Source organism: Tympanuchus pallidicinctus, unplaced genomic scaffold, assembly GCF_026119805.1.
Source record: "Tympanuchus pallidicinctus isolate F22 unplaced genomic scaffold, pur_lepc_1.0 scaffold5, whole genome shotgun sequence".
Lineage (NCBI taxonomy): Eukaryota > Metazoa > Chordata > Aves > Galliformes > Phasianidae > Tympanuchus > Tympanuchus pallidicinctus.
In genome coordinates this window covers 72,257,266-72,271,798 of record NW_026294769.1, presented here as the reverse complement: position 1 = coordinate 72,271,798, position 14,533 = coordinate 72,257,266, and the positions used below count along the sequence as shown (strand labels likewise).

Here is a 14,533-nt window from a genome sequence, read left to right as displayed (position 1 = left end):
TAGTTCTGTCCTTCTTCCCTTCCCAAGACTGCTTAAACTTGCCAGTTGGTTTGATCAGTATTTGATGGATAGAGGTACTAACTGATGTGGAAATAAAATTGTTTTGCTCTTCAATCTTTCATTCTGTGAGGCTTTGTTATTTTTGCAGTTGGCTTCGCTATGAGACGGGATCAGCTCTTCAGCCAGATTAAAACAAAAATAACGAGGAGCAAAAAATAATAAAGCAAATCACAAACCAACAACCTGAAGGTTTGAGGTTTCCAGTATAATTCAGAATCCCAAATCCATGCATCAGGCTTCTGTCGTACTGAAAACTGTCCGTGTTGCTGATAACTTCTGTGGTAACTACTGATAACTGTCCTTGTAGATAACTTCTCCACCAACAAGGAGAAAAGAAGTAAAGAAAAATATATAGGTATCTTAGCATCAAGGAAGCAGTGCGCTTGTTTTGAGCATTTGTATTCTTAGTGTGAAATATTGGTGAACTTATACAAACAGCATGCACAGATTCTCAGGCTCTGCCATATGTGGTGTTCACCTTCACTTTGCAGTGGGATATTACAAGAAAGTGTGTCCTTATGAGAACTGCTGACATCAGTAAGGAGAGCTGCAAGGAGCAGACAATGCCTTCACGTTTTTAGCCCCTTCTTTCTCATTCTCTGTAAGACACTGTTGTTATGGTCTTGAAGAAACGCAGGCTTCTTCACGTTCTGCACCCTCATGCTCAGACCAAACAAACTCGGTGAAAACGGGAAGCGCCTGCAGCTTTCACTTCTGAGCTGGAGCAAAACAAGGCTGATGTGTTCAAGGTCATGAAGGAAGCTGGTGGCTGAGCTGGATATGGGAAATCAGCTTTCCTGCACCGCGGGCTGAAGCTGCGGCCGTCCTCAGTGAGCCTTCCGCAGACACCACTGTAATGAGTTGTGTGGCAGATATTGCTGGGACAAACATAACTCACCCTGTGTTCTTGGAAGCATTTGGCTGTCTGTGTAGCACTCTGGGGCTTTGAAAACTTTCCTGGGGGGAGAAAAGGGGAGCATCCAGGCATGTCTTCAGCCCCAGAGAGAGCTTTGTGTCTGAGCGGTGATGCAGAACATCAGATGGCCTGCTTGTGGCCTGGGGTTTTTCTTTTTGTGTGTGACTGTTTTCTCTTTTAAATATAGAAGAAAGCAGTGCTTTTAAAAAGCAGCAGCTGTATTTATTAAGAGTTTTGACACACACCGCTATAGCCCTGCCATGCCAGAGTATTGAGTGAAGATGTGGCAGCACTATGGGTTAAAAAAAAAAAAAAAAACCAACAAAAAACAGTAATTAAATATGTGCTAAAGATTAGTTTGTGCTGCTTAGAAGTAGGCAGGTAGGTTAAGTTGAAGGCTGTTAGCTTGGGATTAATTCCCTTTTGGTTATAGACCAGGATAAGCCTTGTGCCTTATTGCTGAGGGCTGGGAGGGAGGAAAGATTAACACACGCTGTATGGAGAGGCTGAGCTGTGTGAGTCATGTTCCTCTTGGGTTTAACGTGTGTTTCAGCAGAGCCAGTTCACAGAATCATAGAATAGTCCGAGTTGGGAGGATCCGTAGGGATCATTGAGTTTTGCTGAGGGTAAAAGGGGTATTTTCTTTGTTTTCACATCCACCTGCAGCTGAGATGTTTATAAACATATGCTTGTCTAGTATTTACACTCAGTACTTACGCTGTAAGTAGCTTTGAGGTTTTGTGCTGCGGGTTGAGAGCAAACTTAGTGCAGCGTGGCTGTGTACACTCGCACTGACCTTTGCCTTTCGAGCAGAGGTATATAAAGCAACCCTGACACGGGGAGTGCTGCTGATTCATCAGTGGCATCGGGTTTGAGAGATTTGGGTGAGGGGGGGGGGTGAGATGTTTCACGTTTTTGGGTTCTTTTTAGGTTTTAATAGCTTTTGCTGCGTTCTTTCCAACGCACCCGCCTACGGCCAAGCTTCTTTCAGCTCCGTTTTGTCGCGGTTGTGGAGCAGAGCAGGTGACGCTTTCAGGTCCGCTCCCTGCGAAGTCGGTGCGCTGTGAGGCGCTGCCCAGAACGGCTGCCTCGAGGTCTCCGGACCGGGAAGCGCTCGGAGATTCTCGCAGGGACGCGCCGGAGCCGCTCATTGTTCGCCTCCCATTGTTCCTCCCGGGGCAGTTCCTGCAAAGCAAACGCCGGGGGGGCTTCTGCGAGCCTCAGCGGAACAAAAAGCGGTCGGCGAGCGCAGCTCCAGACATGACCCGGGTCAGGCTTGATTTACGGCTTAGTCGATTTGCGAAGCCGCCGTCAGTTCTGTAAACAGGAGGCTGCCGGCTGCATTGAGCAGAAGGGGGAGATTAGCATATTAATGCGGCGCTCGCTAATCGCCTCCCCCTCTCCTCCCCTCCCCTCCGAAGGAAGGAAGGGACTGGCAGGGCACTGCCTGCTCGGGGCTGGCCGAGGATGGAGGCAGCGCCCGTTCTCCCGGCGGCCGCGGGCGGCTGCGGCCCCGCGCCCGAATTGGCGGCTCCCGGGGACCGCCGGCAGCACCGGCACTGAGAGCTGAGCCGCCGGAGCCGGGCTGCAGCCCTGCGCGCTCGGGTGCATGCTGCTGCTGCCGGGGGGGGCAGGCCGGCAGGCCCCGCAGCCAGCAGGTGCTGTCTGTATGGAGAAGAGCGGCTGCAGCCCATTCCCGATGTGCTGGGCTAAAGGTAAGCGTGATCTGCGTTGTTTTATCTTCATTTCTCTCTTTAATTCAACGTTTTATCATCTGTGAGCACCCCTCTTTCCCTCTTCGATATTCTTTGCCTGTAAGCATCCCTCTTTCCTTCTTGAATGTTTTATCACCTATGAGTATCCCCCTTCCCTCTTCCGTTCGATGTTCACCTGTGCACTTAGAACAGGAAGCAGTCACCTGGATTTTCTTTCTTCTGGAAAAACGTAACGTTTTTCTCTATGCTTTCAAAAATCATTGCACTGGGCTCTGCAGGTTTCCCTTTTGAAGACTTCACCACTTTAATGCTTTAAAGCACTGAATGTGATTCTGCTGTCATGTACCTTTTGGAAGAAGTTTTTAAGTGGCTGTTCACAATGGAAGGCACACATCTCTTTGCTCGAGGTTTTAGAACTTGCAACCCACACCAACCCCCCCTTCAGCCCCAACAAGAGACGGTAACTAGCCACAAAGTATGCATTTATTACAATGAGAGGGCTTGGCTTGAAATTGGGGCTTAATAATAATGGGATGGAAACATGTAAGTTTTTCACACGATTGTCTTGCATTGCAGAATATTGATATAATACTAATATTGACACTGTTATAATCCGGAGAATAGTTGTGTGTTGGTGTGGCTGAAAATATCCATATGAAGTAGCAGAGCAGGGATTCAACTTATAATTTTGTTAGTGGCCAAAGAATCAAATATTTCTTACACAGAGAACAACAGTAGAAGGTTAAGTATTGTTGGTTGCAAGCCTGACGTTCCTCATGTCCACTTTAATTTCAGTGCGCTTTCTTTTTTGGAAGAGAAGCAGGCTGTGGAGTGTTGCATCACTGTGCTCTTGGATCACAGGCAGGGACTGACTTCAGAACTTCAGGGCAGAGGTGGCTGGGCCAGGGAGGACGTGGTGCTGTATGGCAGGTGGACATAGTAGCTCACGAGCTGTCTTGGTGAAAGAACACTGAATGTTCTTAATTCTTAGCTGTCTCCTTACTTGCAGCATCCATGCAGGAGTATTTAGCACTGTCTTTGTTCTCTGTGCTTTCTTCAAGTTGCTGAAATGCCCAGGCTAAATTAACCACTCTTTGCCACGTGTCAGCATATCATGGTAGCACATAAAGGGGAAGTAACAGAAAGAAATCAGCAAGCTTGACCACTGTTCTGGTGATGTATAACAAACTGCAGAATCAGTCAGCTCTGTGTGTGTAACGCAGCAAGAGTAGCTGGAGTGGCTTTATAGCTGAACCAAAGCTCCATAGAAACTTGTCTGCCAGGATTTACCCAGAAGGGGTAACAGCAAGACCTGCACCTACGCATTGTAAATTGGTAATGGAAGTATCGGATGGAGTTGGGATTCACATCCTTGGGATACGGTGAGAGTCAGAACGAAGTTTCCTTAGGAAGAGTAACTTCCATGATGTACAAATAGTGAATAAAATACTTTAAAAGAGGGGGAGGTGGCGGGGGGGGGGAGGGTTGTTGCCATCTGTTGTTCAGGAAGGCTGTTTAGTGTCAGGGATATCAGTTTTCTTCCTCCTGCTCCAGCACTGGAGGATCAGGACAGCAGGGCTAGCTGCTGTTTGCAGAAGATGGCCGCATCGGGCCACTATAAAAGGTATTGATTTTCCCCCCACCCACTGCAACAACTGAAAGGAATGAAAACCAATCCCTCCCTCTTCCCTGGTTGCTTTACGGAGGGTTCTCAGGACATAACTTCTGTGGTGATGTCTTACCCAGCCGCCTCCTCCCTGAAATGGAGAACAACCGTGTAATCGCTTCCTATTCCTCCTGGGGGGGAAAAGGGGGACACGAGCAGTTACGTAAGGACAAAGGCACTGCATCTCTAAGTCTGCCAGTTGTGGTGATTTTCTAGAAGAGATGTACCATCCTCCAAAGAAATAGGACAGATGAGAAATGGCTGGTGTTGTATTTGTCACTGAATGGTGGCCGTTCCTTAGTTGATGGATACCCTGTGTACTGTTCACCAGCGTAACCTTAGGGAAATGAAACGGATCTGGCCTACTTTGATAAGGGCTGTGAGATATCTACAGTCAAAGAAAGGTAATATATTAATGAGAGAAACGTTTGGTTTGGATAACGTTATTCTAACCCTTGGGCTAATCTCTTAAAGCTGCAGTTTAACTGCACCAAAAATTGATAAAACTTTAACAACTGTTTTGTAGCGTCTCAAAAATGTGATCTTGATGTATTTTTTTATATATAAGATGTCACTTAAATAGTTCCTTTTCTCTTTAGATGTGACAGATGAAGCTTCTGGTGCATTGTGTGTGTGATCTCATAGCAAATATTTTATTGTTTGAAAATGCTTTGAAATGTTTCAGCAAGTTTGTGTTCACGCATAGTATGCTTACGCTCTTGTAGGATAAACCTAAAATCTTCCAGCTCTGTGATACTGTGGGCTGACCTAATTGCTGTTAATTCTGTGTGCTCCGTCTGTGGGACTGCACCAAGGACTAAGATAGTGCTTGCTTTCTTGGTAAAATGTTTGTGTAGCCTGAGCTGCCAGGTTTTGCCTCCTCTTTCTGCTAGCGTCAATGCAAAGTAATGTTTGTGAATTTGATAACTTAGCTTGGATCTGCCTATTTCAGACTTGAGAATATTTTCATTGGCAAGTGAAGAGAAAGTGTGGATTTTGTTTACCAGCACATTTCTTCTCAGGAAGTAAGTCTGTATTGCTTTCCTTCAGTAGTGATAGGATTAAGATGGTTTTGGCTGCTTCTTTCCTCCCACCACCCTTCCCTTGCTAAGTAATTTGAAACTCGAAATCTCTCGTCTTGTGAAATAAATAGGTTCAATCTTGGTCAGACCTTCAGTGAGCGCTGCATTGGTGTCTGGGTCATTGCATTTCCTCCAGGCAAGTACAGAAAATCTCTTATAAGGGATGTTTTCTTTCTGACTTGTAGAGTAGATTAAAATTGCCTTCAATTTCAGCAGTACTTTTTTTGTGTGCACCAGTAGTAATCTCACCAAAGCTTACAGATATTAAAAGTTGCAGATGATGTGATGATGCTTTTGCTTCTAGCCTTCCTTCCCAAATTTTGCAAAGCATACCGTTTTTAGTGTACCAAATAAATGCAAATTGAGCAGCTGAGAGTAATTGGATAGGTCTGCTGTGTGTCTGTAAGTTACCCACTCTGTGGAGGAGGAAGTTTCTTTAATATCTTCCAAGTGAAGAGCTGTTAAATAATTTACAAACAATAAATTGGTGTGATGTGAAATGCATCACACATGAGTAGTCAGGGCAAAGTGACTGCAGTTATTGAACGCTGCCTTTAGACTGGGAGAAGTGCTGCTGTCTTCAGATAACTGCAGTTCTGTTCCAAACCTTATGTTGATTTTGTTTGAGAGCCAGCAATGTTGTGAAATTCATTAAATCCAGCAGGAAGGAGTTTTACCCCATTTATTGCAATCTGTTAATGTTGCAATCTTCTAGAAGCAATGAGCAACTCCAAGTTAAATGGTTATTTTCTGGTAAACCTTGTGATTTCAGGGAATGTTTAGAGGGGACCTGCTGGTGATGCTGAATATAAGCCAGGTTTTGATGCATAGGAGGCAAGTTCAGTGCTTGTTCTCCCTCATTCCCAACTCTACAGTCTCTACTGTTCTACTAACAGGAAAATAAGTGATGATTTTAGTCTTGCAGACCCTTGGTATCTTTGGTGCTTGGTAATGGCTGGAAAGGAACATAGCAGTAGAAATGGTAGAAGAGTTGCTGGTGCTGGGAAAGTAGGCAATTGTTTAGGGTAATTAGTCTCTAAAACAAAGAGTTCTCTTTTATTTGAAAAGCATTGTCCATATAATGTAGGCAGATAGTAGCTGTGGTGCATTATTAGAGAAAACAGTTGGGAAAAGGAGAATTCAGTCTGTCATTTGACAGTCAGTTGTTAACTTGGTAGCTGACTGCATCAGCCATTTATTTCCAAACCATAGATGTGTCTAAACTTTTGTTACTGACTGGCCTTCTACAGTGTGAGAGGTATGTGTTTTGCACACGTTTAGACACAGAAGTGTAGGTATGAGAATGCTGATGTATTTCTATTAGTGGGACAGAAGATGGACCTTGAGGTACTTTTACAAGAAAGGAAGGCGATTGCTTTGAGCTCCTGGAGAGCATTTAGTGTTACCTGTGTAATGCAGATGTGTGATCTTATCAGTGGTAGCACTTAGGAAAGGAACCGGTGTGGAATTGAATTCTGGGCTGTCTTTGAAAAAGTGACACTTATGTAAAACAGAATGTTTTCACTGTCCTTTTGAAGTTGCTTCAGATGAAGACTGAAGAGCAAAGTCTGGAAGGTGGTATTTAAGAGGATGGTACATTGAAATATTCCTCCTCTGCTGAAAGTTCAAATAAGAACTTAATTGCTTTCTTATTGTATTTAAATGTGGGTTTTTATCACGAATCAAGTAGGGAAAAAAAGTACATGTATGCAAGCACTGATACACACATCATACAGGTACGTTCACCGTGTCACTTGTTCATCTATTTAGCCTGGCAGTAGTTTGTTGCTATGTTTAGAAATTAGCTTCCATAGCTAGTAATCTAAAACTAAAAACTGAGGCAGGAGAGGTTTAGGTCAGATATTAGGAGGAAGTTTTTCACTCAGAGGGTGGTGAGGCACTGGAACAGGTTGCCCAAGGAGGCTGTGGATGCCCCATCCCTGGAGGCGTTCAAGGCCAGGCTGGATGTGGCTCTGGGCAGCCTGGTCTACTGGTTGGTGACCCTGCAGATAGCAGGGGGTTGAAACTGGATGATCATTGTGGTTCTTTTCAACCCAGGCCATTCTGTGATTCTATGATTATTCTTCAGGTCCTCTCCTTTTTTTTTGTGTTTTTAACAAAAGGAAAATCCTGTGGACAATAGGACAATATAATGTGATGCACAGCTTTTCTTGGAAGGACTGTTGCAGTAAAATTAGCTTTTCAGACTTGCTTTGCATTTGTAAGAACAGCATCAGCTTATTTATTAAATCCTTCCATTTGCTGAAGTGGGCCTTAAACAGAGTAGGTGCAAATGAATGCTATCCAAAAAGTTATGTGAGGTAGCAGTTAGTATGTAGTTTCTTTGGAATGATAATTTAAAAATATTGCAGCATTCACAGCAAGATCTCTCAGATCTCTCACAGAATAAGTGAGATCAGCACCACTATCTACTGGTGAATCTGTTAAAGGTACTGGGACCAGTTCCTTCTGATGGGGAAGGATGGGGATTGCTGAGCATGGGGTTAACTGCTGATGCCCAGCATGGGGTGTGACACTTTCTTCACAGGAAGAGGTTGGATTTTCACATTGGACATTGTTGAGCAAAGATGTCAGGAAGTTTTCCTGGGCAGAATTCAGTTCTGCTGAGTCACCGTGTTGAAAATCATCTGTAGACAAACTCCCTTTTTTTTTTTTTCATGTGATAACTAAGTTCTGTTCCGCTGCCAGGAGAGGGATCGCTTCCTTCTCCCCAGCACCACCTCTGCTTTCCATGACTCTGTTTTGCCTGGAAAAGATTTCTGATCCTTAAAAACTGAGCACAATCCTTTGGTTTGCTTCTTTAGTTTAAATTGCACTCATTCTGTGCATGAAGTATACAGACCTCTTTACTGAGGTATTGCTTTATTGAGGCAATTCCTAAGGAAAATAATAGCTTCTCCATGCTATACGTTTCCTCATTTTGAGTAACCAGAGGATGAAAAGTTTGTGACATTTGGTTTTGCTGTTGTTGGTTCCATCCTATGTGCATGGAACCAAACATTTCTGGGGAACAGCTCACAGCGAAGAGCTGTGGAAAGGTGTACCAGCAAGTGAAAAACACGATAACCTGAAGTGTGGCATTTGGAGACTAAAAGCTAAGTTTTGACTTAAACTTCATATTTTGTCAAAGGAAGTTGAATAGTTGTAGCTTCTCATATGCATCCAGCATTTGATGTTTCACCTTTTAGCCAAATGTGCCCTTGAAAATACAGCAGTTTCCTTTAGGGATCAGAAGAGATACTGGAACAGTAACTTCTCTAGAAAGTGATGGGTGATTTTTGTTTCTCAGACTTCCAGAAGTCACCTTTATCACCATGTTCTTTATAGCCTGTGATACTGTGTTATCAGACTAATGATCATCACGTGCTTTCTTGTAACTATAAGGATTTGGCTGAAGCCATCCATATTTAAAACTTCTAATGATTATAGCTTCTTAATGATGCTACGCTGCTAATAGTTGGTCATGGGTTTTTACTGCTGTTTTGTTCTTTAATAGGACTTATAAAAATCACTTTGGCAAACAAAGCTGTTCTTAACAATTAGCTGCTGGGTGGATGATGGTCTGCAGTCAAGGTAGATCTTTATTTCTAGGCAGGAGGATGGGAGGGAGCTAGATGTATTCCTGAAGCTTCACAGCTGGCTTCTGAAGGTAAGGAGCAATAGGGTTTGCATTCTGCTCAGAGGCCTTCTGCTGTATCATGATTGCAGCTCAGCTGCGGTCTGTTGTCCCTGCTGTTATTAGGAGATAGCAATAGGAATCGTATTTCTGAAATCTTAGTGTATTTCATTCAAAGGAGGTTTTGTCTCGGCTGTGACATGATGGTTGCTTGAGATAAACTGAAGCAGAGTTGTAACAAAGATGCTTTAGACCAGAGCAACCTTTTCCACTTGATCGCAGCGGCTGATTCGCATACAACAACTTGTGCTGCCAGTCGACTCAGCGGCAGCTTTTTGTCCATTCAGGTGTTTGATTGCAGCAGACTGGAATAATATGGGCAGAATTAAAAGGCTGGCTTCAAAGAACTCTGATCTATGATTAAGTATAGCTCTACCTTTGAAATGGAAGCAGGCATCTGCTGTAGATATCCATCCTAGCCCTTTACTAGAAGATAAAGGTGCTGCTCAGATAGGTGCATCTTGAGTGTCCTTCAGCCGGTAGCATTGTGAAGCTGTTCGTGTGTGCTGCTTTTATTCTATGGATGGCAAGGAGAGCAGTGACTTGTATCCTGATGTACATCCTTCAAAGAAAAAAAAAAAAAACTACCAAAAAAACTATTAGAGAGTCCAGAGGAAAGCTACGAAGATGGAGAAGAGTCTGGAGCACAAGGTAGATGAGGAGGCTGGGGTCCCTTGGTTTGTTCAGAGCAGGCTGAGGGGAGGCCTGATGGCAGCTGCAGCTCCTCACGGGGAGCAGAGGAACAGCACTGAGCTCTGCTCTCCGGCGACAGGACCCCAAAGAATGCATGGAGCTGTGTCAGTACAGGGGCAGTTGGGGGTCAGGGAAAGGTTCTGCAGCAGAGGGTGGTGGGCATGGAACAGCCTGCCCAGGGCAGTGGGCACGGCCCCCAGCTGCTGGAGTTCAGGGAGTGTTTGGACCGGCTCTCAAATTTATGGTTGGAACAGTGTTGTTCTTTTGTGGAGCCAGGAGTTGGATTGCATGATGCTTGTAGTTCCCTTCTAACCTGGGATGTTCCCTCAGTCTGTGATTCATCCTAGCATGTTAATAGACTGAAGTCTGTTCTGTAAATCAGCTGTAGGTTTCAGCAAATGGTAGAGGTTTTCATATGTGTTCCTAAATGTTTTCTTAATACTAAGACTTTTATTTTTTTTTTTGCATTTGTGGTAATTAGAGAATTCAATGCCTGGACTTACCTTGAGTAAAGTGAAGAAGGTGCTGCAGCACCATTCCTGGTTTGTCCTTGAAAGGAAGGATTGGCACTTTTATACTTCTGCTGCTAAGTTTCTTCAGTCACGTTGCTGATATGTGTATGTAAGTGGATACAAGGCATGATCAGTATCTCGGTGGGAAAATGCTCATTATTTGTTTTTCCTTTTAAAGTCGTTTTGGGAATTCAGTAGGCTCAATATCAGATAAAAACCAGAACAAATTGTTTCTAGTTTTGGCTGCAGTGAACTTCTTAGTAAAACCATGTAGCCTGCATAGGCTGGTAATGCTGGATGTGATATTTGAAGTGCCAAGTTAGTATATCTTAAACAGTTTTAAGTATCATTTGTTAATCAGTCAAAATTCAAGCGGAATATTGCTCTTATCTGTCATACCTTGCTTCTTTTTGAAGCTGATGTTTGTGAAGTTTTAAGTTTGCTGCATGCTTTCATGGAAATGAATGCATTGCAGTAGGAGCAGCAGCACTTGCTGTGAGTGTGGCTGCCTGGTAAGCCACAGTTCCATAGTTAAGCACTTCTGCACATCATTTAGGTTACATATGTCATATATAAGCAGTTTGGTCAGTGCAGATCACAGTCTGTACCTGCTCCTATTTAAACAATACACAGTGATTGGCTTATGATACTTAGGTCACTTTTAGCTTAAATAAATAAATAAGCTCCAAAAACTGAAGAATGGAATTGTTTTTTGTGGATATTGTGTATTTTATTAATTGAAGACAAAGCAAAAATAGTGTTTTGATCCTTTCAACCCATTGTGATTCTTTTTTTAAACGTGGTGGCTGCTTATGGAGTTGCTTGAAATGAATGTGAGGAGTTTCCATTAATCTGTGATTCAACTGTGTGACTTTAGAGTGTTTGTTCAGCACAGAAAAACAACGCTCGTGTTCGTGTAGTTTAGGTTTATCTCCATTTGGTTATTTTATCTTGAATATGAAAATCATGGTCAAGACCAAGTAGAATTAACCAGAGTGGGAGGGTGTGGGCTTAAGAATCTCAGAAAGGAGTGAAATTCTTTCTATGAGGGAGAAAATCCACAGGGTGATCCTGTTGATGGTTCTGGAGCTGCAGCTCTTCACAAATGAATAATACACATCTTTGAAGCTGGTTGTAAGACAGGATTGTACTTAGATACAAAGTTAGGAATACAGAATATACCATTTTGAGGTATTAAGGATGCTGATGTTGAGTATCTCAAGTACTGTCCTCATTTGCTGAGTCGCAGTGGTTTGTGCATCTTGAGCAGAGAGCAGAATGAAGGCAGCTCTCAGGCTTGTACTCACAGCTCTTTTTTCTTTATGATGTTATCAACTGAGTGAAGTTCAGCACAAGCTGCTGGTTGGAGATGTAAAAAACAGGCAGACTTGAGGCACAATGCTGAACTTCAGCTCAGTAGTTTTACTTGTGTACTTGCCTGTATTGTGTGCTTAGGGGTTTGTATGCTGTATGAAAGGTGTTGGTATGCTGTCATTAATTTTAATGCTGTTTTTAAAAGAATTGATCTGTGATGTCTGAAGCAATCGCTGTTCTCTTGTTCAGTGGTAGGAACTTAGTGGGAGGTTGTGTGCACTGCAATTCCTTGGAAATAAGTTGTGTTTGGAAGCATTCATTTTGGTTGTTGTGGATGATGCCTTGACCTAGGACAGGTCAATTGTCAGGAACCTGAATTTGTCTGTCTGTGATGTACTCGATGGTTCATCCCTGAAATGGCCATATAAACAGGAGCTGGATTGCTTTTTGTAACTTACTGCCATAAAAAATCGTGGAGAGAATATTTTTCCTTCTTTTTTTTTAATACTTTCCTCACTGTTCATATCCAGTCTGCACCCACGTTAATATTGCTCCAGTTCTGATGGAATTGAAAACTCAGACTCATTCTTCTTCTCCAATGGGAAAAATAAATACCACGTAAGCTGTTCTCCTTCTTTTCCTCACAAGGACAGCCATCCTACAGTAAGGCAATAAACTTGCTCATAAAACGTGTCCTTTGTGACTGACTGTGCAGTTTTTTACACATTTCTAGAGCTGGGACCAAGCCCTCTCAGGCATTGGAGGCTTCCTCCCTTCTCATCGGGATGTCTGCTCCAGTGCTTACCACCTGACCATAGGAGGCCATTAAACTTGCTGTTCTGCTGGAAGTGCACAAGCATGCTCACTGCTTGGCAAAATAAGGGCTGAGCTGGACAGGAGTGGATCTCAAGTGCCTCAGGTTGCTGATTTCTGTTCGTTATGACATATGTTTGCTTTGACATCAGTGGCACAGTGTCATTTGGCATTGAGTTTTTCTGCACAGTATTATTTCTGGCTTTGATTACTACTACTTTGCATTTTTTCCTTTTTGCTTTTACTCCTTTTAGGCACGGTGATGCTATTTGTACTATCTCTGTGTGCTGTTTTGGTTAGTGTGTAAGAGGAGAATACATAAATGTTATAATAACTTGATTTATAAGTTCATAGTTTTCTTTCAAAACAGCATCTTATTCTTAGGAATATTTTCAAAGCAATTTGTTATATCTCTATTAATATTAACTTCTTATAAAAGCAGAGAAGCAAAGAATTTAAATCTCTCCTGTGAGATGTGTCCTATGAGAACTGACAAACCTTCTCCAAAAATATCATATCATAGGATGGCCTGGGTTGAAAAGGACCACAGTGATCATCTGGTTTCAACCCCCTGCTATGTGCAGGGTCACCAACCAGCAGACCAGGCTGCCCAGAGCCACATCCAGCCTGGCCTTGAATGCCTCCAGGGATGGGGCATCCACAGCCTCCTTGGGCAACCTGTGCCAGTGCCTCACCACCCTCTGTGTGAAAAACTTCCTCCTAATATCTAACCTAAACCTCCCCTGTCTCAGTTTAAAACTATTCCCCCTCATCCTATACTGCCACTTCTTACACCTGATGCAGTGACAGAACACAGCAAGGTAATATGCAAGGTAGAGATAGCATGCTGCTACACATTGTGCTTCTCTTAATTAAAATCTCACAGAAGAAAGCTCAAAAAGTATGTCTGTCTCCTGGCAAATGAGGAATAAAATTTGTTTTTTGTGGTGTTTTTTTTTTTAATTCTGGACACTTACCTGGTCTGTAAAAGCATCAACTCTGGTTATTCAAATGACTTTTTAATATCAAGTATTTTGTGGAAGATGAAAAATTGAAAGCAGGCATGCGAGTGAAGTAGCTATTTCAAAATAATATTGGAAGTTCTCTGCTTTCAGATGCTGTTAAAACAGTGTAACCAATACGTGCAAGATGGGTCTGAATTGGTTTTAACCTTTAACTTGCCACGTAGTGAATGTGAAGTATGGAGAAGCTGAAGCAGCCCTGGCTTTTTGTGTGTAGGTGCAAGTTGTCTGCATCTCTGAAATCTGTGTCTTGAGTTTCATTTGATTAATTTAAAATAAAAATAAAAATCTTCTCTTGTCTGTTTGAAAAAATAGCATAGAGTGGGGGAAGTGTTTGGTGAGGGCAATTTCCCCTGGTTTGAGTTGGCGGGAAGAACTCCTTAAGAGCAGCCCGGCAGAGAAGGGCAGAGTCCTGGTAGATTGAGAAGATAACAGAGAGGTCCTGGTAGATAAAAAGGATAACATGAGCTGACAGCGTGCACTTGCAGCCTGGTCAGTATCCTGGGCTGCATTAATAGAGGGATGGCAGCAGGGAGGTCATAGCAGAAGTCATAGTTCGGCTGCTTGCTCACTTTGCTTCTTTTCACCTCCTTTTGATGTCCATCACTTTGCGTACAGCGTGGGGACAGAAGAACCTGGCTGCATTTTAATTGAGTTTTTGCTGAATATCTGTAGCTGGTGCCATGGTAGTTAACTCTCAGATGTTTTGTTGATTTGGGTGTAAATTACAGTTGCTTATCTTTGTCTACCTTCTATCAGATGCAAACAAACCTTATTTATCCATGCTTTTACTCAGGAATTCCATCCACTTTTGCCCTGTATCCAAATTCCTGGACTTAAGAATTTCTTCAGTAAGTTTTATCACCTGATACATTCTGATCCTAGTAGAAAAACTGCTGTGCAGTGTTAGTAAACACTCTTAAGTGTTTCTAGGGGAAATTGCCATTGTTCTGAGTGAAACAGGATAGTTAGCCTGTTTTGTTTTTTTTTTTTCTTTTCAGACTGTGCCCTCAAGGCCTTCAGCTCATGCACTGATGCAAAGC

At 43.0% G+C, this 14,533-nt stretch overlaps 1 protein-coding gene across 6 annotated transcripts in view; it reads left to right on the top strand.

Moving 5' to 3' along the window:
- Positions 1–14,533, top strand: part of PTK2 (protein tyrosine kinase 2) — a 201,937-nt gene that overhangs the window by 52,431 nt on the left and 134,973 nt on the right. For 3 of the 6 annotated variants that reach the window (XM_052703577.1, XM_052703576.1, XM_052703575.1), the window contains exon 1: positions 2,564–2,691. The exons of the other annotated variants lie outside the window; for them this stretch is intronic. In XM_052703577.1, coding sequence (XP_052559537.1) covers positions 2,586–2,691 — 106 coding nt within the window. In that variant the 5' untranslated portion in view covers positions 2,564–2,585. Of the gene's footprint in view, positions 1–2,563; positions 2,692–14,533 lie in introns of those variants that run through there. 6 annotated transcript variants of the gene reach the window in all.